The 27,113-nt window shown below is 43.0% G+C and overlaps 2 protein-coding genes across 4 annotated transcripts; one reads left to right on the top strand and one right to left on the bottom strand.

Annotated features, from left to right (window-relative positions):
* Positions 1-5,767: 5,767 nt before the first annotated feature.
* On the top strand, positions 5,768-20,880 carry LOC118512038 (trans-1,2-dihydrobenzene-1,2-diol dehydrogenase-like). 3 transcript variants are annotated; one of them, XM_036055838.1, is made up of 4 exons: positions 5,768-5,836; positions 19,258-19,649; positions 19,717-20,258; positions 20,359-20,880. In XM_036055838.1, exons 2-4 carry the CDS (start codon positions 19,445-19,447, stop codon positions 20,626-20,628), a joined length of 1,017 nt encoding a protein of 338 aa, XP_035911731.1. In that variant the 5' UTR covers positions 5,768-5,836; positions 19,258-19,444; the 3' UTR covers positions 20,629-20,880. The 3 variants fall into 3 exon arrangements, with proteins under 3 accessions (XP_035911731.1, XP_035911730.1, XP_035911729.1); XM_036055837.1 differs by lacking the exon at positions 5,768-5,836 and adding an exon at positions 17,652-17,791; XM_036055836.1 differs by lacking the exon at positions 5,768-5,836 and adding an exon at positions 17,675-17,791 and having other exon boundaries at positions 19,224-19,649.
* LOC118512037 (retinal dehydrogenase 2-like) lies at positions 15,516-17,627 on the bottom strand. Its single transcript, XM_036055834.1, has 3 exons — positions 17,251-17,627; positions 16,350-17,130; positions 15,516-16,279 (listed from the first exon to the last, which is right to left on the bottom strand). The coding sequence occupies exons 1-3, from the start codon at positions 17,284-17,286 to the stop codon at positions 15,627-15,629; spliced, it is 1,470 nt and encodes a 489-aa protein (XP_035911727.1). The 5' UTR covers positions 17,287-17,627; the 3' UTR covers positions 15,516-15,626.
* Positions 20,881-27,113: the final 6,233 nt, after the last annotated feature.

Raw genomic sequence — 27,113 nt, 5'->3', positions numbered from 1 at the left:
TGATAAGCTTCTGCTACATAGGAGAGCCTCAAACCAATGATGTCTATGTCATCAGCGTATGCCAGGATCTGGATTGACTTATAGAAGATGGTCCCCGAAGTTTCCACCTCTGAGTCACGGATGGCTTTCTCTAGCGCCAGATTGAAGAGGAGACTGGCGAGCCCATCTCCCTGGCGCAGGCCCTTGGTGGTAGCAAAGGGCCCTGAGAGTTTTCCATCCACCTTCACCTGGCATGTGATGTTGGCCATTGTCATTCGTACAAGCCTGGTAAGCTTGGTCGGGATTCCAAAAGAGCTCATTGCGTCGTACAGTTTTACCCTGGCTATGCTGTCATAGGCGGCTTTGAAATCAATGAAGAGATGGTAGGAGTGGAGCTGTTGCTCCGCCATCTTCTCCAAGATTTGCCGCATCGTGAAGATCTGGTCAGTGGTTGATTTTCCGTTTCGGAATCCTCTCTGATAGTTTCCGACTATTAAATTTTATTAGTTAATTTTTTTCAGGGTGCATTACTGGCATTAAATTTTATTAGTACACCCTGAAAGTCTTGCAAGGGATGAGATTGATATCCGTGCCTGCCATTTCCAAACACCCTGAATAACGCTTCATCTAATGTAATTCAGACGAGACATACACTTTGCAGTTTGCTAACGATATAAAGCAGCTTGGGTTACCCGTTTTTATTTTTAAAACAAGCGTTTGTAGCTCTCGACTCAGCTCTTCAGGCATTCTTATCGAATGAATGATAAAGGGAACGATTATAAAACAACCTTTGACTTACGTTATGCTTGAACTGCTATAGTGCGTTTCTAAAATTACTTTTCAAATTGATTGACACGAGCTCGTTCAGGGATGGGTAAGCTGAGAAGAAACCACCCAACGCAAACAAGTGGACACGGTTCGTCGAGACGTTAGCTACAGTTGGATTTAGCTGAAAACGAAGTAAATAGTAGTATGGCTCACAAAACGAACGAGGGGCTATTTTTGGGGCTCAAACAGCGGCTTTAGTTAAGGAAGCAAGAAATGGCAGTCCGAGACCTCTCGAGGTTTTAGTACCATAAAAGAAGCAGAAGAAGGAGATGAAGAATACAGAGGGTGCTTTACTCCATCCAGAGATTTAGGACAACAGAAGGATATAACGGAACGGTCTCTCGTTAAGGAGTACGATATTAGCGAGTAAATTTTGCACGTGAACACAGCTGAAAAGGTAATTGAAAGTTCAAAGGAAACCAGGGCTAAAGCAGGGAGCCCATCGGAATCTGCCGGTTTGCTGCGAGGGAAAGAAAAAACAAAAAAAAAACATTAACTTTGTAACCCACGATCGGTCAAACTTTCCCGTTGAAACTGTGCTGCGTTTGATAATCGTTAATCGTATTGCGCTGATTATTGCGTTGTCACGCCGGCACAGTGGAGATGAGGCTTTTCGGGAAGGGAATTTGTAAATCAAAGCAAATTGCTTTGATGGAGCGGAACGTAAGCATCGGCTGAAATGATGAAGCGAAATGGAAATTTTCTTCGTGGTGCGACGTGATCTGCTTGCAAAGCAAGCTTTTCTACTATTATTTTCTGCTCTAAGCTTCTCAAGTTCGCGAAGTATGTATCTTGTAGGTAATACAAGATACAACATTGAAATGGGAATTACACTATGCAAGACAGTGGTTAAAATTTTAAAAGTTCATTTATTTGTAGTAAATATACAGTCAACTTACTTATCCAATTGAAATTGCGTGAAAGATATTTATTACGGCTGGAATATAATAATATTTTGGTAGGATTTTTGATGATTTATTGCTTTTTTTTGGTTTTAAAATGACATGTCCAGCCGATGTTGGTGTATACGCAAACCGGGAATTCATTGATTTACGACAGCTCTTGGCATCAAAAAAGGTGAGCTAGCTTTCAGTTTGATCGATGTCCTCCTCCATAAGCAAGGCCTTGTTCTTATTAATTTGCACATTCTGTGCGCCATCCGAGCGGGCATGTAGCATTCCAAACCCCTTGAAGCGATCTGCTCGATGCAGTGCACAAGGAGTTGGATAAGATTGCAATTCGCACAATTCCCGTTGCGGAAGGTTGTTACGTTACCGCAAACAGCTGTCCGGTGCAGCAAGCAGTACCACCATCAAATCTCATTTTCAATCTCCCAAACCGCTCACTCCATCAAACAACCGATGGTACCTTTACAACTCATCGATGTGGTTTTTGGCGTCCTGCCTGGTTGGGGTGTTGTTGTATTGAGCTGCGCTGCTTCCACCTTGCCACCGACACGTTGCACCACAAACTATATGACGTGTAATCGTTTCTGCCTCGGCTTCAAAATCTGCCACTCACAGGCATAGAATTACGGTATTAAGGGCAAACAATTCCCAATCAACACGTAACGACCTGTGTAGACACATCAATGCAGATTGGATAAAAAGGTTACGGTACGCTGCAACCTCTTCGCTCCCGTGGCGATGATGCTGTTGTGGAAGCGCCGTCGCTTCGTATTTGCTTTTCGATGCACATGCCATTGGATCGGGAGTTAGCAACGAGCGTCGGTAATCGCTAAATCAGCATTGGGAGTGTCGTGTTGTATCCAACGCGACGAGTTATGCTGATGCGGCGATCGCTGCTGGGCCGTTTATGGGCCGATAACGGAATCGGCTGAATTCAATAAAATAGTTAATTTCAAGACACCGAACTGTAAAAGACTCTTTCTATCTATTCAGAAAGAAAAGTTTTAACTGGCGCCCGAATAGGGACCTGACAAAAAAATCAGCGGGAAGTGTATAAGTTAAAAAAAAATCCTATAAAGTTAGCCATTTAAAAATTGTGGCTAATCTCGTGGTTGAAGGAGCCATCATAATAACGAAGCGAACTTTGGGACACCGTGGTTAATTCCCGATTGCTGCCAGCGAGCCCCCAGTCATCAGAAGGATAAAAAGGAACATCTTGCTGTAGCTGCCCAATTTTCCCCCGAAGAAAAAGAAGTCAGATGCCCATGGAAATTAACTCAACCATACTATTCTAAAGGATCATTTCACAATATCAAAAGTAAACGGACTTTTCACGAGTGAAGACATAATGGGAAAATTTCAAGAGGTTTATAGGAAGTATTTTGGAAGTCAGAAGCTCCTTAAGATTCGATTTACTCAAAATCTTCTGGAAGACATTACAGACGAAGATCAACAACGAGAAATAATCACGGCAGAGCACAATAGGGCACATCGTGGAGCCCAGGAAAATAAGTCGCAAATTTTACGTAAATACTATTTTCCAAAGCTGCTAGCCAAGATAAAAAAAATTGTTTCCAATTGCTGTATCTGCAATGAAAACAAATATGACCGAAACCCTATCCGGTATCCTCAACAACAAACTCCAATCCCCGTACACCCTTTCCAAATTGCACACATTGATATAATGTTTCTCGAAAAACATTATTTTTTAACTTACATCGATAAATTTTCAAAATTCGCTCAAATTAAAGAAATTCAATCGCGAGCCGCCTTAGATATTGTTCCGGCAGTTAAAGAAATAATTACAAAATACCATCCTCCTAAAATATTAGTAATGGACGGCGAAAAATCTTTTGGTACACAAGATCTAATAGATTTTTATAAAACTCACCAAATCCAAATATATTTAACAGCTACAGGTCGAAGTGAAATGAATGGAGTAATAGAAAGGTTCCATTCTACCATATTAGAAATTTATCGAATAACGAAATTTGAGAACAACAATTTAACTATTTCTGATCTAATCGAGCTTTCACTTCACAAATATAATTCATCCATTCATTCGACTACTAAATATACTCCTTATGAGATAATTTTACCGTCTGTCCGTTCATCAGATATTTGTGAAAATGTTTACAAAAATTTAACAAAGAAACAGGAGAAAGATATTTCATATTACAATAAGAGAAAAAAGGAAATAAATATAAAAGAGGATATGACAGTTTATGAAAAAACCAGAGCCAGATTAAAACACAAGCCGAGATACAAGAAAATCAAGATTAACAAAGTAAACAAAAGCACTATAAACACAAATGATTCACGAAAAATTCATAAAAACGATATAAAAATAAGATAGCTAACAATACCGTCATTCTAACATCATTGTTCTCTTCTTACAGTTTTCTATTTGTAGTATGTACCCTAGCTGAGCCGAGGATCTCTATTCTGAAGGTAGACAACCAACCTATAGTTGCAATGGACGAAGGTTGGGCAAGAATAAGGATAGATAGCCATATTTACATACACCATTACAATTTAACTGCGTATAAGGGTTATATTCAAGCAATTAAGGACGATTTCGAAAAAATGAGCAATAATCAATTTTCCAGTATTATCCAAAACCAATTCGAAGAACTGAATACCATATTGAAAAGAATGCTTCCCACTAAAAGATTCAAACGTTGGGATTCCATAGGAACAATTTGGAAGTTTATTGCAGGAACACCAGATGCAAACGATCTTCGTGTTATTAACAAAACAATTAATAATCTCATCGATGACAATAATGCACAAGTTACAATCAATAGGAATATTAACAACCAGATTAAAGAAATAACAGAAAAAACTCGTAACGTAATAACTCAATTCAGATCAGAATCATTAGAAATTCATTCCATCAATATTTATCTCCACCTAAAAAAGATGATAGACACACTGCAGGAAATAGTTGATAGTATAGTTATGACGAAAGCGAATATTTTAAACGAAAAAATATTGTCAAAATATGAAATCAATTGTTTGGAAAAAAACCTGGCAGCAGAAAACATTCCGTTCGACACAACTCTAGAAGCGCTTTCCTACGCCGACGCCTCTATCGCCACCAACCGCCAAGAAATAATGCTGCTCATAAAAACACCCAAACTCGACCCAAGAACGTTCCGTAAGATAAAAATTTATCCAATCCTGTACCACGACGGCAAGATTCACCTCCAGTATGACAGATTCATAACTCACGAAGCAATCAGATACCGTGTTAGCACTCTAACCCCGAAAATCTATAAAATCAATGAAATAGAGTTGGATGAATCAGATTGCATTCCAAGATTAATGGAAGGTCGAGAAGCAGAATGTAACTTTACGAAGAGTCCAGCCAAAACTGAAATATTACAGATTAATAATCACGCCATATTGATTAACTCTGTAGAGAAATTTACACTCGTCTCCAACTGTGGTATAAGCAACAGAACACTTCAGGGATCGTTCGTAATAAGCTTCAACACATGCGATATTTACATAAACGACGTGAGATACTCATCCAAACTCACCGATCTAGTTGGAACGTTGAACTTATATCCACTCGACGGAGTGTTTATTAAAAGACAGCTGGAAATTTCGAACATAAGTCTGGAAGATTTACATAATCTGCACATCGAGACACGTAAAGAATTGGAGCACATTCGCTTACAAAACAACTCTTTTCAAATAACCTGGCCAACGATAAACATTTTCGGAGGTATCATCTTTCCTCTCATTATACTGGGAGTAGCATTGCTTTACTGGTTTACAAAGAGGTGCAAAAACACGCAAACGGTAGTCACAGTACATAATTCGTCACCAAATCAGACACCCGACTACGTCACATTTCCTAAACAAACACAGTGAATCGTGGACGTTCACATCTGAGGGGGGGCGAGTTAGCAACGAGCGTCGGTAATCGCTAAATCAGCATTGGGAGTGTCGTGTTGTATCCAACGCGACGAGTTATGCTGATGCGGCGATCGCTGCTGGGCCGTTTATGGGCCGATAACGGAATCGGCTGAATTCAATAAAATAGTTAATTTCAAGACACCGAACTGTAAAAGACTCTTTCTATCTATTCAGAAAGAAAAGTTTTAACTCGGGTAAGCGAGCATTAGCATAAATCCTGATCGTCTTCAACTTTCCGCCTGTGTGTTGTCCTAGAAAAGTTAGAATCAATTAAGGAGATTTGTGCATCGATGAAAACAAACCAGATCAAACGGAAATAGGGCAGGGCAGGGGAGGCGAGAGCTTGGGGGGGGGGGGGGAGGCTTTAATTGGGGAAATGTGTTTTGAATGCGTAATCAATTTCATAGATCGATGCTAAATGGTTTGGAGATCCTCCTGATGATTGTGAATTTGGTGAAGGTGAATCAATGAGCAAAGCAATGTGTAAATACACAAGATAGTTCAATATTTGGTGCGGTTTTGGATAGGCTAAGTGTTATTAAATCATGCTCCAGTATTGGTGAGGAAGCCCTCATGTTCAAGATAATATGCAAGTATGACAGAGAGCTCACTATGAATGCTGAATTTAAAATGTAAAATGAAACAAACAATGGGACAACATGTGATCAGTACGAACCCTCTGCTTCGTTTCAATTATCTCACAGATAGACGTACGATAAATTTCAGACACTTGTACAATTTGGTTGAATATTTCGAAAATGTTTCCATGTTGAAGCTGTCTTTTGTTTTTCTGAAATTATCCATTCGATATGATAATCTTTGAACAAGAGAACCGCATTTTGTTTGCAACCTGAGACCCACTTTTACTACGAAAACAAAGCGTATCCAAATATACGCTTCATCCGCTCGACGCTATCAACGTTAACGCATGGGGTTAACGCTTTTCCGATTGACATGATGAAGCCAATCGTCCGAGCTCGTCCGGCCCTGTTGACGACACATTTTCCAAACTGGCGGAAGGCTGTCCACCAACCGGATTCCGAACTATTGCAGTGCACACCAAGCCAACCCATCCTACGTACGCCGTGAAGGATCCAATGTGCGAACAAAAAAAGGAATTTTGAAATAAAATACACGGGAACGATAGAATAACATGTCAAACCCACTAGGATTTTGTTCGTGTACCAGCTGCCCTCGTACTGGTTCTGACAAAATCCTTCCCACCCGGTTCAAATTGAAACAAAATACTTCCCACTCAAACAAACAGGTATTGGGTGCGCGAGGATTCGATTTCATACGTTGGTTGTGCGTGTGTCCAACGTAAATTGTAGCTTTGGAAAAAAGAACACAGATATTTCGCAGCTTTTTTGCAGGAGGACCTCAAAGTATTTTTGAGCGACGGGTTTTACGCATGTCGTGATCATTCTTGTCACTTACCGGTTTTTGTCAGCCAGTCAGCTTTAACAATTAATCATGAGCGGATATGATTTTCTTCTTTGGCACTAGATGGGATTTGAACCTTGGTCTTGCCGTGTGAAGACTGGCGTCACTGTCGCCTCGACCTGCTGACCCTCAAAATTCATTCACCTCGGGTGCTGTATTCTATTTCGTATATTTCAGCTATATCCTGGTCAGTTTCAATTCCCATGGTAAGGATAACATTTTGAATAAAACAATGCATAGCTAATTCCATGATTAGCGCCGGTCCACCATTCATGGTATTTTAATGTGCGTTGGGAAACCACATCGTTTCGGGAGAGAGAAATTGTAATAATTGCCTGTACTTACCGGGTAAGCACGTATTCTGGCCAGCTGCCCTACTCTGCACCTTGCACAAGCTGACAAAAGGCTTTCGAAATTTCTTTCTCACCACAGTCCACCTGCTCGTGCAGATTATCCTGGGATAGAGGAGAGCAGCAGCACCAACAACAACCCATAATCGGCAGTTGACAACTCGAGCTCGATTGCTAGCGTTGCTTCTTTGTAGTTTCAACGAGCAATGGCTTAATTCGAACAAGTTTAGCCAATTTGCAACTGCGGCTGGCTGCTTGCACTCGAACGCTTTGCAACATCTACCCTGCAGGGCAGGAGGTAATGGTGTATGTTCTCACTTATCGTTTGGAATGCGATTTAACTTTGGCTTCATCGGTGCCTTGCGCTGTGAAGCACCGAAATAGTTTACAAAACATCCGATTCCTGATTCAATGAATCGCTCACCGAACAGTTGATTCGCCAACGGAAATTGGGTATAAGGGGGAAGCGAAAGAAAAAAACACGTTCCCATATCTAAGCTTAAGGCAATCGCGCATTTGTGCGGAAAGGGTGTAACGGAAACCGGACAAATCTCAACTACCTAGAGCTATCCACTTTGCTTCTCCATTTGGCGTTGATTGCGTTCCAGTAGTTCCAGCAGTCGTTTGAATCCTGACATCAGCTTAGTCTGGGTTTGGGCATCAAGGCTTCCGAGTTTGCCGAATGTGGTTACCACAAACCGCAGGAGCAGCTGAGCGAATGGCCGAGAACTTTAATTGAACAGTAAAAGTTTCTCTGCAAATGAACGGAATGTTGTGATTTTAATTTCTCCCGTCCTTTGCTCACACGAAGCCCGAACTGAGCATGCGACCAAAAAAAAGTGCGAACGACCGAAAGCATTCCATAAGCTAAGTTTACAGTGTACGTCGTTGACTCATCTGGTACACCGGATTTTTTCCTTTCCTGGAGTGAGGATGTCAGCTCGAAAACCATACTCGGCGATAGTTTTAGTATCGTGTCTGTTCAGGAATAGTTTTGTCTTTTTTTTTTGCTTAAAAACTTACCACAAGTGAGGAGATATGTCGCAGGGGAATAGTATGGTCCTGATAAAACTTGCTCGACGTGAGCTTTGAAAATGGGGGGTTTATGGGAAAGGCTTTGTGTCTTAAGTTTAAAGACGATTGAGCCGAAGCGACATTGACAGGTACGGTAGATTACCAGGCCCGCATGATTCGGGTCGGTGGGTGAATTTGGTTTCATATTTGAACTTTCTGGCATTAGGTTTTGTTGGTAGGTAAAAAAATCATTCAGGCACCTTTTGATTGGTGATGCTTCATCACAAAAGAAGTCGATAGAACAAAATAGAGCCACATACTATCGGGAAACAATGTACACCTGGAAAAAGTTCGTTGAAACTTTGAATTTAATCTTTATATTTTAGTTTTTTTTAACTTAGTTATGCAATAATGGGAAGAATGAGTTTCATCATTTCGTACCATTAGACTACAGTTTTCCTAACATGGCAAAGGATAGTTAGCATAGTCGCTAGCTTAATGAACAAGATAATCGGTAGTTCGGACAGCCTGGTTTCATGTCCTTTTAAGCAAAACTCAATGTTTTATTTGATTGGCTAAGCTTTTATTTTCATTTCTTTCATCGGAAAATAAAAATAATTGCGTGTTTCGGGAAAAAACAAACCTTTGCCATCATGTTAAATAAGGAAATGGTAAATATTGTTCCTGCATTCTTGGGCAAAGAATGTCTAAGAAAAACTAGTTGAGTGGAAATGACAACCCCCGAGTTTCAGCTGTAAAAAGCTCCGAAGCAAAGGGACCGTGCGAAAAGCTTCAATCAAAACCCATCGATATCCGCCTGCTCCAAACATTGGAATGTGAATGTTAAAATGCAGGGAAAAAGAAACCCTTCATTCTAGCCAGAAGCACCACGGTCCCTGTGTGTGGTAGCATACTGTGCAATTATGGACGCACGTTTTTCTCGAAACTTTCAAATTCCGACACAAAGCGAGCGGCCAAGGAGGGCGATTGCAGCGAAATCGTTTATGCTTTGGTTCACGTTGGAATGCTGTCCTCTAACTAGGCCGCCCTCAAATGACTTAGTTCGGAGACCGTCAGCTGCCAAACGGAGCGTTCCGGAGCGTTCGGGCCGGGCGGTACCGTAGCTTGGATGGGAAAAAGCTTCGAATTGTCAGTAATGGTCCGGTGGCTTTCGAAGAGGCTGAAAGGTGTTTCCAGGGAAACGATCGTCATGATAAGAGTGAACCTTTTTTTTGCGAAGCAACGGATAGAACAAATAAAAACAAGTGCAGGCACCGGTTCGAGAACTTGCTTACATTCTTCGGCAAGGAGTCAACCAAGAATGTGTCGTTATTGACACGTTTTGAGATTGGAAATTCCGTCCGTACGTTTAAAAATGGATGGTAGGGACAGTTTTGCATGTTCGGCTTCACAGCTCAACCGGTGAATGGTGTAGCAGCAGGCGATGGGAAAAACTGTCAACGGAACTATGGCTTAGCTGGAGAATGGACGTACCGTATCTTCTGAAGAGTTTGCGTCGATTCTGTGCATGTGGCCGAAAAACAAAGGCAGATGATGAAAAGTTTCCAAACAGAGACAAGATAGGCAGCCGGCGAGAATCTTTGAAAATTACAACGAATTCTTCAGCAACATGGCAGAATGAGCGAACGCAATTGACAACAGGCTGACAAGCGTGGCTCAATGTATTTGCAATTTTCGCGCAATGCGCTGAAGCATTTGAGCAGCAAAAGTAGCCGACGTTAGAACGATAAAAGACCTGAGTGCGGGGATACGATTCAAACGAATGCTGCGTCCTTCGCTGACACTTCTCGGGATTCTAAATAAATAACAAATAAAATAATCAGTAGAGGGTTTATCGCTGAAGCACCTTTGCCACTTGACAAGGACCGAGATACGATCATGTTTACAGCAAGATTTATCCACACTCCCACTACCCATTATCGCCTAATAAAAAGTGCAGCAGGTCCAAGTGTAACTTTGCTTTATACAGCACGTAATATCTTTCACACCATCGAAACACCTCGTGTCGCCCTATAAGGCTGTCAGTACAATAGCAAAAAAACTCCTCTTAATGTATTGTAATAAACATCATTCTTACAATCTGTGGCCCAGTTCATTGTTCACCATTCTGGTGCCGCGCTTTTCATAGCCCCCAGAGCTCGAAAGACCCGAAATGCCCCCACGATGCCATTTAATTGTCCCCGGCGGACCTTATTGCTTAAAGGTTTCATAAAATTGGCATCAGCCAAACGGTACGCGTCTAATTAGTGTCGCATTGTCGCGGTTGTTCCATGTGTTTCCGGAATACAACCAAGCGACTTTCGAAATACTTTCAGCGTCTCTAGCTGCGCGTTTAAACATTACGTGGCCCTTTCCAGTCTAACCATACTTTGCTTGAGTTGTAATAAAACTCCCTAGGTATGTCAGGTCTTTCCACCAGAAATGATGTACGCTGCGTAGCTGATTTCGCGTGAAGTATCCTTTGGGACCGAAAAATAGGCGAAAAATTAATCGTTTAAAGAGCGTTTAAAAGAGCAGCAAACGGTGGAAAGAGCGAACGTAGAACAACCCTTCGATGGAAGATATATTTACGGATGCTGCAAAAAAAAAAACCTTTCATATGATGTTAATTAGGGGTAGTAACTTTTTTAGCTTGTTAATACCGGAGCTGAAAAGGGTGTGAAGAAGAGCGGCTATTTTTAGTGCGGCTATTTCAAGGCATCTTACTTGGATGGTTCTGATGAAATTATTGGATTGATCTTGCCATACCAGTTACTTGAGTGATGAAACATAAATTTCTTGTTGAGAGCTTTTAAGTGAGCTTTAATGTATTCAAATGTTTACCAAAATTACAAAATAGATAGCAAGACGACATTGTAAGCTTTTCGGACATAAGGCAAGAGGTGAGTTTCTCGCCGTCGTCAACAATTGCCACCTTTTGTTGCGTCTCGCATGAGATATTTTATTTAAATTCCTTGATAATCCAAGCTGGTGCGAAATCGATCGGTCATGCCGGTAAAGTCCAAATGTCCTTGCCGAGAACTCCATAAATAAACCACTGATTAAGCAAATAAATACTCACTTCTCCGAAGTTCGGAAGCCACAGCGTATGCTTCAATATATCTACCAACGGATTACGGTGACTGCACCGCTGGGAACGGGCTGCATCTTTACGCCACGCGAGGGAAAACATGATTTATGCTGGCCTGCCGGAGCACCGCACGCAAGAAATTCGCACCTTGCGAGGTAATGAGGAAGCCGGAAAAGCCGAGGAAACGAGTGTAGTGAGTTACAAGCACCACATTTGCATTATCGTGCCATTATGGTGCAGCACGATGTAGTACCAGCGTCCGTTCCCACGGTGGTTGCAAAGCGTGAATGCAAATGAAACCGGGGACGATGTGCAACTGTAATCGATGGAGCGGAGGGTGGCTAAGTTCTGTTCTTGAATTCGTCCCAGCAGAATCCGGTGGTGCGCTGCTACCACTGCTACCTCAATGACATGCGGAAATGCAAGAGGACAAACAACTCGGATCCGGATCAGGCAGCAGTCTTTAGGCAGGGTAAGCTTGGCGAATAAATCTGCTTTACCCACCCAAACACCGATCGATGGCTAGATGAGTGGACCGTATCATAATCAAATAAACGGACACCACAGTCAAGTTAGGTTTTGTGTAAACGTCGATAACATTATGGAAATGGAATGCTCCACTGTCCGGCCGGGCGAATATGTTTAATGGCACGGTGTGCACGGTATAGCGCTCATTTGCATCTTCCGGAATGCATCCGGGAATACGTTTTACACGCGCGAATGGCACCATTTCGTAAGTTACAACGCTTCCGGTCTCATCAAGGAGCTTGTCGACCTGTTGATGAAGCATTGATTATTAGCTTTTGATTCGCGACACCATCACTCATTAACGCACACTGTGCTATGATGGTGTTGGATTGATTTATCGATGACAACACGTTCCGGAAAGGCATCTGAGAAAAAATCTGAGAAAACATTGCGTTCGTTCTTGATGCACTAGCAGCATAGGAATAAATGACACGAAGCGTGGTACGGCCCTGTTAGACTGTCGAACATCTAACCCGCTTAGTACCGACACCTTGTGACCAAGTGCACCCGAGAGGAAAACTTTTTCCATCAGAATAACGTTCCTTGTTTCTATTCTGCGTTGTCATCTGCGTTGCGAACGTTCCATACTTCCGCCGGAGTCGCATTTCATCTCGAGTGGACATCACTCGGCACAGAAGCGCTTATTTGGAGCAAAGCAAAACGAAACGAAGCAAAGCGTCCCGCGTGAGTCTTTGTGTCTGGTGGCGGAATAATTTAAAAATTATCAGATTTGCCACGGTTGTATTTTGAAATTATGCAAATGCAAGATGCTTGTGTGCTAGAATCTCCGAACCGGGACAACAAGCTGTAGGTGTTGGACACGAACGAACGGAGTGTCGAGAAACTGAATTAAGAAAAATAACGGATAATATGGTGCGATAGACGAAAAGTGTGATTAAAGCGGAGCGTTTCCACTTTCTGTCATTCTTTATTTCCATTCACTCCTCACACAAAGCTTCCATGCCCACACTTTTCCGCTCAGAGATGCATATTTTAAGAGACTGGCTTGCAGTGGGCTTGCCTTCTTTTATAGGAAAAAGTTGTATTAGCTCTAAACCTTCGTTAAGAGCGGCAACGATTTAGCACGAACAGAAAGAAACGAAATTAAAGCTGCCTTTTGGAGGTTAAATGGGAACAGAATGCTGATTAAGGGGCATCGCTAAACGGGCACCGGAGCGAAATGCATTTCGCAGAACCTACAACGCAACAAGAAACTTCAGTCAATTTAATCCTAGATCAATCAATATTTTATCGAGCTTTTGCAGCCAGATCCTTACCGTGTGGCGTTAAGCACTTGAGTTTTAGGTACGTCACGTCAGTGTTGTTCAGACGTTTTCTTCAGCGAGAGTTTTCGGAAAAAGTTGCTCAATTGTGTGCGTTTGTGAATGTGCCGGTGCAAGTAGCGAGCAACATTGCGATCGTGGCTGCCATTCATGCCCCGCTCTTCCCATTCACAAGGCTCTATTTATGGCCCATGCAAAACACAGACTCATTCTTCGGGGAAAGGGGCTGAAAAATGTCTTACAATTGTATGTTCTACCCAAGTGCCTTCTTTTCACGGAATTCTTCGGTCAGGATTTTCCGGCAACGCAAATCGCAGCTTCTTCTATCCGCGCTTCCAATACTATCACCGTTTGATAGAAGTATGCTTTGAAGTTAAAGTTCAAACGGCACGAAACTTGTTGGAAACCGCTCCCCAAAAGCGGCACTCGTTGTTTGGCCATGGAATGGAGATGTACTTTAGTTGTTGCCGACTTTGACTTTGGATTCCTTCGCAACGCTGGATTCCGATTTCTCCGGTATCAGACTCTGGGGCCGCTTTGCTTGTTGTGCCTCGGACAATGGTGTGCTGCACCGCTATCATCACGATGCTGCCATTTCGGGAGCTCAATCGAGCACACTTCAGGCGATTGATGCAAGTGGCTACCTACCTACGATGGGAACGTGAAATCGGACGATCGGTTAGTATTACATCGGCAATGACGATTGAGCAGAAGGCGGTAACAATGTTGCAGCTGACTGCATCCGTAAGTAGGCATTTGTTGGAAAGAGCTTGTTCGAGCTTTTCGTGAACAAGTGAAGGAATGGCTTAAGTGAATTGGGAACAGACCGAAGCTAGAAGTAAATGTACCACAGTAGTTTACGATTCACGCCGTACGGTCTCGTAATTTCTTCCTTAACCATGTGCAATCCAATTTTAAACTTGAAGACTTAAAGTGTGTTTTCCTCCTGTGCAAATCCTCCCTAAGTCTTGGTCTTCTCGCCATCCTGGTTGGTGTAAAAATAGCATTACATTAGTTAATCTAAAACACTGAACGCTACCAACATTAAGCATACCACGGCCCATTGCGCACGGAGCGTCACATGGTCTAATTTTCATGCATCACTGCACCGTCAATCTTTCCAGTCCTTCGTTTTCTTTGCGCACTTCCCTGTCTTTACGGTTGGCCCTTTTTTTCTCCACCCGGCTCGGCTCACAGATCGCATCGAATCAGAAGCCCCGACATCTTGCAAGGTGGGTACGGGTTTCCACCCATTTTGACGGTGAATAATTGGTCGGCATTAAGTTTTAATGCAAAGCACGTGGCAGGTGAAATCGCACACCGGAACCAGGGGGGATAATTCGAGAAGTCGAGTCCTTTGCTCCAGGGCTACCGGCCGGCTGTTAAGATGATTTTATCCATGAAAAAGGGTGCTTTCGCTATCCATACACCTGGAGCACCTGGCCGTGAGTGTGCCTTTAATGTTTATGTATATTTGTACCACATTTAGTGTATGTATACCCAAGGGCACTTGTAACGGGGCGCTGATATATCGTTGAGTTTTGTAACGAGATAAGGATCATTGTTTGTGCTCGACTCGAGTGCTGAAAATTTCTCACTTTATAATCCATAGTCATACTCAACTTTGTATTGCCACAGAGCAGTTGCGATTTGTCAAGCGATTACATCCTACAGATTTTCCTATAATCAATGTGTTTTGTGTTCAAAAATTATCAAAAGCAGTAATCATTTCGTATAAACGGAGGACCAAAAAGACTAGTAAAATCAAAAACATTTCAATGCTCCTACACAGCAAAGCTCTCTGCTCAGACCAAATAAACAAAGTATAAAGAGCGATGAAAAAGAACACCGTGCTTTCAAATGGAAATAGCTGATTTAGACGACGAAATGCGATCAGCGTTCGGGTTAAGCGGCGAGAAAACGCTCTATCCTTTGAAAACCGTCCCCTTTATCAGGGCTTCTTATCAAACAGCTGACGATGGTAAACGTTTTCTCTCAACCGCTCCATTGTCGACCGAAGATTTATCGCAACTCGGCGTACAAGCTGGTCCGTTGCCTAAAAACATGACGAGGGCTTGTTTTCGACGGTACTTAACGGCTGTGTGTACCGATGACCGTATCTTGATTAGAATTAAGAACACACAAATAAAGGGATAGCGCCTGGTGAATGGAACATAATGTAACAAAACGATGAAGATGTATTTGTTTTGCAGGAACATCAACGATGAAACAATCGTAAATCACGATAACCGTAACTGGGCAAAGGAAGACCCTTTTAAATTTTGGCTGGCAGACGGATGGAGACGGATTTTGTCTCTAGGTAACCTTCCAGCGAGTCTTTGCCCAGCTCGCGACCAATACCCGACTGCTTGTAGCCACCGAATGGAGCCTGGCTTACCACGGCCAAGTAGGTGTTTACCCAAACGGAACCAGCTTCCACTGCGTGGCTGAAGGTAAGGGCTTTGTTAATGTCATTCGTGACGATACCAGCCGCCAGGCCGAACGAGGTGTTATTGGCTCGTTCGATCGCTTCTTCCAGCGTTCGGTACTTGATGATGCTCTGCACCGGGCCGAAGATTTCCTCCTTAGCGATGGTCATATCATCGGTTACGTTAGCGAAAATCGTTGGTTCGATGAAGTATCCCTCGCTGCCGACAGTCTTGCCACCGGTTACCAATTTGGCACCCTCCTTTTGGCCGACCTCGATGTAGCCGAGGATCTTTTTGTACTGTGTGTCATCGATCTGTGGCCCATGAACGGTTCCCTCAGTGAACGGGTTGCCAACCTTGCGCGCCTTAGCCAGTTCACCGGCTTTCTGCACAAACTGATCGTAGATGCTTTCGTGCACGAAAGTACGCGTGGCTGCGATACAGCACTGGCCCTGGTTCTCGAACACTGCCATATAGGCGATCATCGCAGCTGTGTCAACTACAAAGATAATACACAGTTGAATGAGAAAAATCACTCGAATAATAAAAAAAAAACATCAGAAACTTACCGTCTGCATCCTCGCAAATTACGAGCGGGCTCTTGCCACCCAGTTCGAGAGACACCTTCTTCAGGTTGCTGCTGGCAGCTGCCGCCATAATGATCTTGCCCACTTCAACCGAGCCAGTAAACGCCACCTTACGAATGTCCGGATGTGAGCTAATAGCTCCACCGGCCGTTGGACCGTAGCCGGGCACTACATTGATGACACCGTCGGGGAAGCCAGCTTCCTTGGACAGAGCCGCCATGTACAGAGCAGTAAGCGGCGTCTGTTCCGCTGGTTTCATTACGATCGTGCAGCCAGCAGCGAGGGCTGGACCCCACTTCCACGACAACATTGCCAGCGGGTAGTTCCACGGGATAATCTGTCCAACCACGCCCACAGGCTCCTTGCGTGTGTAGGTAAAGTGAGGTCCATCCGAAGGGATCGTATCACCGCCGACCTTGTCGGCCAGTCCAGCGTAATACCGCAGCGTCTTAATCGAACCTTGCACATCGTACATCGCATTCGGGAAGGGTTTGCCATTGTCCAGCGACTCGAGCGAGGCGATCTCATTCGCATCCCGCTCCATCAGGGTGGTCAGTTTCCACAGCAGCGCACCCCTAGCAGAAGCATCCATCTGACGCCAGGTAGATGTGCGTACGAAGGCAGCCTTCGCCGCCTTCACTGCCAGCTCAACATCGGCCTTATCCCCTTCGGCAATATCAGCCAGCTTCTTGCCAGTTGATGGGTTTACCGTGGGAAAGGTCTTTCCACTGACCGCATCCACAAACTGGTTGTTGATAAAGATCTGCAATCCGGTAGGCCGTTAATATCAATGTCACATATCCACACGCCAATAATTTAATGCAACAGAGCACAGCAAATTCATCAGCGGTGGGAAGAATATGCCACAGAATGTTAAACTAACCTTAGTGTACTTAATTTCCTGATTCGGATTCGCCATAATGAACGATAAACGCGGTTGAGTATAGCACCAAACAAAAAGTTACAATGCACACAATATCAACACCACCGGTAAGCTCAAGGTCAAGCTGGAATCAGACCGCGGAACGAACAAGTACGACCGATGTCTACGCGAAGCTGCTGACAAAACCACCGTCCGCGAGGTGTGTCGTTCAATTTTATACACAACTCACCCAATCTGCAGCGCTGGTGTGCGTGCGATCTTTCCGAGGGGCATGCACAAAGCCAAGAACGCACAAGCACCACTCAATAAAACTGATGTAGCCGGCCGGCAGACTGAGATGCGTACGGTTTGAAATGACGCCATGGCCGGTTGGTACGAGGATCGCTGCTTGTGTTTGTGCGATCGCTAATCAACCCTCGGTACAGTGCATTACTTGCGTTTTTGTACACAGATTCCAGATGTTTCGTGTTGTGTGATTGTGGATTTCTTTGCTAGAAGCTTCATTTTGTTTAAAATCTGATACTAGGACGTACAAATGACGGTGAGCTAATTTAATCGAAAAAAATGAGACATACAATGTGGTTCGTGATCTCTAACAACTGCTTAGCTATTCAAAGAACGCTGATTGTCCTTGAGTGGCTCAGCATCATCATTAAAAATTATACAGCCGGACTGGCCAGTGACATGCCATTAACGGCAACAGGTTTTTATTGCATTACATTTATTGCATTTAATTCGAATCTGTGTCATTCTGAACCGCCGATTGGCTGTAAGGGATAGGCACCAGCATGTTTTGGAACGTTTGTGCCGTGCCAACCATTATCACAGAATTGATGGTACACACAAAAAAAAATGAATGCAATGCTTTATCTGTGCTGTGCACTAAACAAATCCCAGATGATAACACGCTTGAGATACGCTTTTTCGGCCCCTATGCTATGGTTGTGTGTTGGGGATGGGGTTTTGGAGCATCGCTTTTTGGTTGTGCGATGAAACTAACTGGCTCTAAAGCATTCGCTTATGGCGTGTAATCATGCCTAACGGGGTTACCAGAAGCAAGATAATCGATATCATTTCGTCAGTTGAGCAAATATAAACATTATTGGAACAATGATGATAATAAGAGTCGTTTGATTTTTTGTGGGCAATTAGGTGGACCAGTAATAATGGCATCAGATGCTCATGGAATCCCATCCGGAACGTCTCCCTATGCTTGTAGTTAAAGAATCCTGAGATAGAGTAAGATAAACCAGAAATGGGTAGTGCCAAAGAAAAAATAGAAGAAGAGTTTTTATTTACTTATTCCATGCGCAAGAGATTTTTAAATTTTAGTGGTAGACAAAAATTTAAACATTAGGTCTGAGTTCAAATCTTGAATAGACCGTATACAGGACCCATGACCTGATTTTTGGTAATTTATATTTTAAATATCAAACATAAACAACAAAATTACTAAGTAAAACCTGTAGAATAAAATTTTAATTAACTCTACATGTTTAAAATTTTCAACGCATGCTATCTTCAACTCTATAAATAGCGTCATCTGTCTCTTACGCGATCCTATGATGAGAGGATGAAATGTGACGTATATTTATATGCAGTGCAAACATTTGCATTGAAATACAATTCACGCCCATTCACCGCTCTTAAGCAAATGGTATAGTATCTGCTAGCACTAGATGGTGTCATTTACCTGCACTTCAGTGCCCAGGGGTGACCGGGCTTAGTTTACTAGTGGCCGTGTTGTATGTTTTGAAAATGATAACGTCGATTCCGGTTTACAGTATGGATGTGAACTTGTGTAGCTGGCAAGCCAAAATAAATTTGAAATTAGTTCGTGACCTAGTCCAAACATTTGTTCATAAATTATAAAACGATGATTTTCTATGAACAACTCTCTGTATTGATTGAGTAATGGAAACAAAACTCGTATTAACTATACAATCCTTCGTACATAAACTTGTGTCCAACAGTGTACCTTCTGTCATATGGTATGTTTATTTTCAGGCAAGTGGTTTCCCTACGTAACCTTCCACCGGTATCAAAACCATAAATAGTGTGTTTTCTCAACGAACTCCGTCGACTACCTTTATCGCCTAAAATCGACACAGTCTAGCAGGCGCGTCGAGGTGCAGTGACAATCGATTCGTGACAGGTACAACACCACAGGCTGCTCGGAACATTCAGTAGAACGATGGCTCCACTACGATGGGGAATTGCAAGTGCTGGCAAGATTTCGCACGATTTCGCGAACGCCGTCGGAACGCTGCCGGCAACGGACCATCGAGTAGTGGCTGTGGCTGCCCGAAAGTTGGCGGATGCTGAAAAATTTGCTGCCCTGCACGGCATAGGAACGGCACACGAAGGATACGACGCGTTGGCTAAAAATCCGGACGTTGGTAGGCTGAACCGTCGTTTCTCGTCTCAATGACCATGGGCTATAGTCGTTCGTGCGTCCTTTCGCAGATGTCGTTTACATTGGGGCGGTTAATAACGCACACTACGAGCTGGTGCTGCTGATGCTGGAGCACGGAAAACATGTGCTGTGCGAGAAGCCGCTCTGCCTGAACGAAGGCCAATCGAAGCGACTCGTCAAGCGAGCGGCCGAGCAGAAGCTCTTCCTGATGGAAGCTATCTGGTCGCGGTTTTTCCCGTTTTATCGCCAGCTCCGGGAGCGTATTGACCGTGGAGATCTAGGTAAGATTGAAGAGGTGGAAGTAGAGTTCGGATTTGTGCTATCCGACATCGATCGCTTGCGGCTCAAAAGTCTCGGAGGAGGTACCGTGCTGGATCTGGGTGTCTACACGATCCAGGTTTGTTTGTGGGCGTTCGGTGGTACGGCCCCAGAAAAAGTGGTGGCATCTGGTGTGACGAACGATGAGGGTGTTGATGTGGAGGTTACGGCTGAATTGCACTTTCCTGGCGGCGGTGTTGGACGTATGAAAACGAGCGCTTTGCATCAGTTGAAGAATACTGCGGTAGTGCGAGGAAGCAAGGGCAATATAACAGTAAGTTTATTTTCATTTTCCTACACGTTAAAATGGCATATGCTATTTAACAAAGATCTTACAAATTATTATTTTTTTTCCTCTTTTCTACCTAACGCAGTTACATGACTTCTGGTGTCCGTTGAAGCTTACCGATTTGGACGGTACAATACAAGAAGACAAGTTACCAGTCGCTCGTCATCCGTTCAACTTCATGAACAGTTCCGGATTAAGATACGAAGCGGAGGAGGTACGGCAATGCATTACAGCCGGTCGATTGCAATCGACGTCTGTGACACATATTGACAGCTTGCGCATCGCACACATTCAGGATGAAATTCGGAAGCAGGTAGGCGTTGTCTTCCCGGAAGATGCCCAATTTGCCTTGTGAGCGTGAAAGCTCCTTAGGTTAATTAAAAGAGTATGAATGTACTTTTCCTGCAAGCAACCGTCAAACAAGTACATGAACAAATTAAATGAAACAATAAAATAGAAATGTAATATCCTCAAAGGCTAGCCAAACCCAGTTCGTTTGAAAAGTTCATTCCCTTAGGGAAACCAGTTCTTTTAATATATTTGTAATTCATCGTTTTGTGTTATTTATTAATCTGAATAATAAACTTTAATTTTGGGGCTTTTAAAATCAAACTAATTAAATTCGATTTTTCTGCCAAGCATAGTATTGTGTAGTTCTGCCATAAAACACAATCACAAATAAAGTCTGTGACTAATTTTTGTCCTTCGAACATCGGACTCGAACCCTGGAAAGTCAGTTGAGAGCACTTTGACATCCGATTTTGAAACCACTGCTTTCGATGCTTCTACTTGAGTGAGAATAAAAAAATCGAAAATAACGTAAAAAGTGACAAAAAATTCTAATGTTTTTAAGCTGAAAAATATAAAGAGAAAATCCAAAAAACACAAAAAATTGTTTGAATTGTAAATTTGATGAATATTCTTGTTTAATTGTAAAATAAGTTTAAGCTATATTTTAATTAGTATGACAAAAAGATAGTTAGATTAGAGTTTTGGATTCATCCAATGATAGGATCGTCTTAAATTATATTTTACAAAACAACCACATCTATCCGACAAAATCGGCATCAAAATCTGAATTTTATGAATTTTTAAACATAAAGTGGTCTTATTCTATTGTCCATCGATGTAAGCAGCAATAATAATATTATATGAATTTTTATATACTTTTTTATTCGATATAAACGGCCTGGTATTGTATTGATAATATATTATTATTATTATTATTATTATTATTATTCAAAATTGAAAATTAAAGATTTTATCCGACAATTTAAGACAAGTTTCAGTAGTTTTTTTCACAATATTGTAATATAAAGAACTGATCGTATTGTCAAGAATGACAAGTCCGCTCTGTCCAAAACATTCGGAAGAGCTAATGATACCTATAAAGCCATGTGGTAGCGATCAAGGTTCAGAATTGCTTACTCAGGTGTTGTTACGGCGCTGCAGACTGACGAAGCATCCATGTTTCCATATCTTCTTCTTCTTTGGCCTAACGACCGCATGGGTCATGCCTGCCATTTCTGGCTTACTAGATTTAATGATATCACGTAGTTGGAAAGTCAGTCTTCACTACGGGGGAACGGTTCGAATGGGATTTGATCCCCGGCCGTCTGAAGTCCGTCGCTGTTGTCGCCTCGGCCCGGTGCCGAGTTTAAAATGTGAGTTTATAACGTCTAACAGTTGTTGAAATCCTTTTAATGCCATATCGTCGATGAAACAATGGACTCGAAAGGATCAGGCAGTGGTAAGCGCTCCCTCGTCATGCGTAGCGTTTTCTGAAAATGTATGGATTTTGACAGAATATGTATGGATTTTGAGTTTTGAAGTCAGCGTCTGACAAATCCAGTACATTTTCAGAAGAAAAAAACGCTTGATGCAGGAGCGCTTACCACTGCCTCACTCAGAATACTTGAGATGATCAAAAGCTTCAGAGCAGGTCCAGTTAAGTTTTGGTAGATTGAAATCTTTCTATGAAAGTACGCAGTCTTCTGGAGATGCTGTATTGGCAATGTATTCGCATAGCGTACATTCGCGCAAAAGAGTTAGTTAAGAATTGCTCTATGCGTTTTGAGTGCAATTATCGCCCTCCCATCACGAGTGTTACTGCTATTATTATAGTGTATGTTAGTTAAAATCATTCAAGTGATTGTCGATAAACAGTGTACACGGAATAGCTTCGTTGAACGTTTTGATAGCCAGTCTTTAGTTATATTCGCTTTCGCCAAAGTTGCTCAAGGACTATCTTTCGAAAGCGATGGCTTAATCGCACATGTCTACTTCGTTGGAACTACTTCTGTCTCGATTCAATTCACAATTCAATACATAGCAGTACGGAAAGGCCGTCCCTGATGAATAAAAAAAATGACGTAACTGGCGCAGTTGATGTAATTTAAGAAGCTGTTTTTGAAGGAATGGGATACTAAAGTGCACTAATTTATTAAATCATATTAATGTCACGTTAATAACCCTTGTGCATGACGTCCGTCTTTACTGTGGCGTCAACCATAATTGGTTCCAACGAAGGTGGCCGGCCAGTGAAGTAGCACTATTATTCAGTTCTAACCGTGTTCATGCAAATGACGCCAACAGCACTTGATAGTGACTAAATTCTCTCAAATCCAGCTGACTGGCCGTTCGGGTTGAAGAAATCCAACCCTCCAGGTCTGATCCTTAAAGGGGCAGAAAATGAAGACGTTCCATTAGTGTGTATCTTAGCATGTCACTTCAAGCATGGGTTGGTGGTTCGCGATGTTACCTTCGTTACCATCGACACGTGAGGCTGCAGTGGAGATTGTCGTTCGGTGGGTTGGCCGGTATGCGCCGGTGGATAGATGAGATTTCTGGGCAAAGGCATTGACCCAGCTCACCGAACCAGCGAACCAACGATGCTTACCTTCCTCTCTACGCCGCTGTACTTCTTTTCGCCCTAGCTGCGTCTTGTACCATGCATCTTGCCAATCAAGCACCTTCGTCTTGATGGAGAGCTTTCGGATACGATGGCAGCCGAAAGGAACCCGAGATAAAGATATCGCTTACCGATACCTGTGAAGCGAACCTTTATCTGCTAATGCCATAAATTTATCCCTAAGCACCTTTCCTGCGCGTCGTGCACCGTGCCTTGGGGGCCGATTGCCACATTCCGTGCTCTCCTGAGTCAACTCATTCGCCAAGAAGGTGCGTGGTACGTGTAACTCTTTCACCTCACACAAAATTAGATTGGAAATGATAGCCTTCCATTTAGCTTTTACTCAACGCCAGAAGCTTCATACAATAGCAAGAAAACGGGCACACACTACCGGTTGTTATGTCTGTGTTTGGGGCGAGCCCGGACACTCGGTGCGAGTGGCGCGGCAAGAACTAGCATTCGAGAACGATGTTTTGGCCATGCCCGGCTAATGGCCACCCAAACGCTATTGACAGGAAGACCGGATGCTGTTGGTGTTGGTTGTCGTTACAAGCGAACGGTAAATTCAATCAACCTGAACCACAAGCCACCAATGCGCGCATGTTCGAAGAATAACATTCTCGGTTTCGGGATGGCAATATAGTAAGTGGGGAGTATTGGCAGCAAAGATCGGCACGGGTTAAATCACGAGAAGGACAAAGGTGATGTGAAATCTTACTAATGAAAGATGATGACAGTAGTACAAATGAGCGAGAGTGTTGATGATACGAGGAAGAACTTAATTTCGAACTAAGGAAATGGAGGAACGTACTAAAGTTTTGTAGTTTGCTTCCTTTATATTATTGAAGTGAATTATTTATATTACAATTTCAATTCCAATATATTCACATTGTTTGACTTACGATGGAATGGGCTTAATGCTTCAACTAATCCGTTTATGGGGTAATGCTCTTCATGGGATAGGAACTAAGGATAGGAACTATGACGGTTACGAAAGTATGGGAAGAAGAGGTCAAAGTGTCCTGTTGTAGTTCGGCGTGGGGAGCGATTATCGAGGGACAAGTAAGAAGGAAATGAGAATTTACATATAAAGATATGCCAACGCTACGGAGAAGGAGCCAGGCAATGGCGAAGTATAGTGTAGTAGATCGTCGTGATTCAAAGGACCCCAAAAAAAGCAACAAACAGCTGTCAGTGTAACATGGAATTGCCGATTAGTTGGAATCTTGTTGTGCCGAGTGATTGGAAGATCCTTGATCTTGCGTGCAGAAAACCTTGTAAATGATTTCTACACTCTCTCGATACGGTCTATGTCGATCATGGCCGACAGCTAACTGACCAGCTAGCAGAATAATACCTTCAGGCAATCACAGGCAATATTCCAAGCGTTTTGGGAGCTCTGATCGATGGTACAGGTATAAAGTATGCTGGAGCGGGAACGATCGAACGCGATAACTTTATATTTACTAAAACAAGGAACAACACTGTTAAAGACAAAATAGGTGCAGACTAAATCTAAGTGTCTTTAGCAACCAAAAGAAATCATACTGGATAACGCTTTAACAAAAATAAGCAAAAAGCAGTTGTACAACCTAACGAAATTCTAAAACTGCCTTATCTGGTAGGAAAATATTCAAGTCCAAAGAGAGAGTAAAAATATTTGCGAGGGAATTCGTAATTGTTGTTACTCCAGCACCTGTTGGCCTATCGCTTTCGAGTGCGGTCACGAAAAAACGACAGAGAGGTGTTTCCTAATGAAACAATTTGGACAATGACATTAACAAACTTCCCACCTCATCATGCAGACGTGCTCGACTTAAACTTTACTGACGACGTTTTCTGGCTAGGCGTCCAATCGAGTAGTTGTGTGTGATGTGGTGTGCCAAAATTACTCATAAAAGTTTTTGCTCACGTGCATTCACTATTATTGTGCTGGCTGGCACTGGATGGAACAAGGGAGAAAACGCCAGCACGAAGAAAAGAGACGAAATCGCTTGAGTGATCAGCCGCAAGTGGAGAGAGTGAAGAGAAAAACACCCCCAGAAACACGAAGAAATAGCGCACAAAGTAAGAAATGTTCAGCTCACCTATATAGTACGGAGTTTGTTGTGCGATCGGGGAGGCCCAAGAAAATCTCACCATCCACGGGGACGCGCAATGAGATAGCATTGCGGTGGGTCGCAAAAGAAATTTAACAAATTCAATTTCCGGCCTCACCAGACCGAGTGTTTGTGTAAAAGCTTTCCAGCCTCGCGCACTGTCTCACACTGTTAGGTTAGCCTTGATGGAAAACAATCCCACAGTTTACACAGTGCTCGACATAATGTTTTGCTTCCTTTCTTTACCTTTACTACCATTCCGAAGGTAGTTAGTTTACTTGCTCGCCCTCCAGAAGAGGTGTGAGACATCATTGTACGCCTCGGTCTGCCTTCGACGTTTGTTTCATCCTGGAAGCAACCGTCGTGCGGATGGTTGGTTTGGTTGCATTGGCTAGGAAAACATTGGCCCGCGTAAGTGGAAACATAAGAATCCGGTAAAGCAGGTACCGCATCCAACCCGTCTCGGGGTGAAGAAAAAGGTGGCGATGCTTTTAAATAAATTACTTCAACCGACCCCGAGGTGCGTTTCGTTCGTCCGTTCGTTCGTTCCCTCTCGGCTGAATGTTTGCGGCACTATATCAGGCGCTCGGTGCCGCGTTCTCTTTGCTTGTCGCAACGGTGGAAACTTTTGGTGGTGCAATTCCCCAAAAAACATATCCCCGAAAAATGTCCACCTGGAACGCACCTGAAGAGGCCTTGATTAAACGTAATTAATTTTATCGCAATGCAGATTGTTTTGGGGCTGTACAGAGCTCCGCCAGCGTTCACGAGTTCGCTGGTTTGCTGCTACAACTAATCCAAGAAAAGTCATTTCCGGGCCAGAAACTCGGGCGATGCGTTTGTAGTTCTCGGTTCTAGAGACGCTGGTCGTGTCTTCAATTCACTAATGGGTTTTTGCCAAACGGATTTCTCGCCCGCCTATCGCGCCCAAGATGCACCGAGACATTTTCAATCAAATTAGAACGCATTCGAGTGCAATTATGTAGTGTCGTTTTGGGCTGTAGCTTCTGCCAATGGGAGGGAGCCATATCCACCCTTCCGTGCCTGGCAAGGGTAAAAGAAAGTTTAATTCGAAATGAAACAAATCTGTTCCGGCAGTTGAGTTTTCATTAATTAGGCACAAAAGAAATAGTAGCAGGTTCGGCTAGCTTCGGCTGCAGGTAAATGCTGCATCATAGCATCGTTGTGCTTCCGAAAACTCAATCAATCGTTTGCTAATGGGTTAAGTGCTCGACGAAGAAATGCTACACCGGGCTTTTAATTAGGCTGAGAATTACTTGATTTGGGAAAAGAAGCAAAAAAATACTGACCTGGAGTTGATTATCCATGCTTTATGCAACCTAGCTATAATGCTTCCAGGCCAGACAACAATTTTGCAAAAAATATTTCAAAAATATTTTGATCTGTTTTTCGAGTTGCAACGAAAATTGAGAGGAAAAAAGTGAATAAAATAGTCGAAAGACTAAGTTGAGTCGCCACATAAAGCTCTTTCGTGCTGAAAGTTCAACACCGCCGGGCGCAATGCAATAATCGACACTAATTGGTCAGTGGCAGTATCATGTGCCACAAGATCGGAAGTATCAGACCCATGCTGTGTTGCTTTTGTTTCTTGCCTTTCAACAGCGAGACGCTGTCTAGTTGTTACTGGTTCCGCAGTGCCTTATAATTTGTACATCCCCATCACGTAGGTCTCGATGGAAGTTGGTGAAACTGACGCCTAATTTGCCACTCCGGAATTAGCGACACTGTTATCGATGCGTTTGATTTGGGACCAATCCAAACTGTTCGAACCGCTCGCTGCAAAGTTTTTCGTTCTGCTGGAAACTCCTC

The sequence above is a fragment of the Anopheles stephensi genome, chromosome 3 (assembly GCF_013141755.1).
Source record: "Anopheles stephensi strain Indian chromosome 3, UCI_ANSTEP_V1.0, whole genome shotgun sequence".
Lineage (NCBI taxonomy): Eukaryota > Metazoa > Arthropoda > Insecta > Diptera > Culicidae > Anopheles > Anopheles stephensi.
Note: the sequence above shows the minus strand (reverse complement) of the source record. Positions and strands in the feature narration are given on the sequence as shown.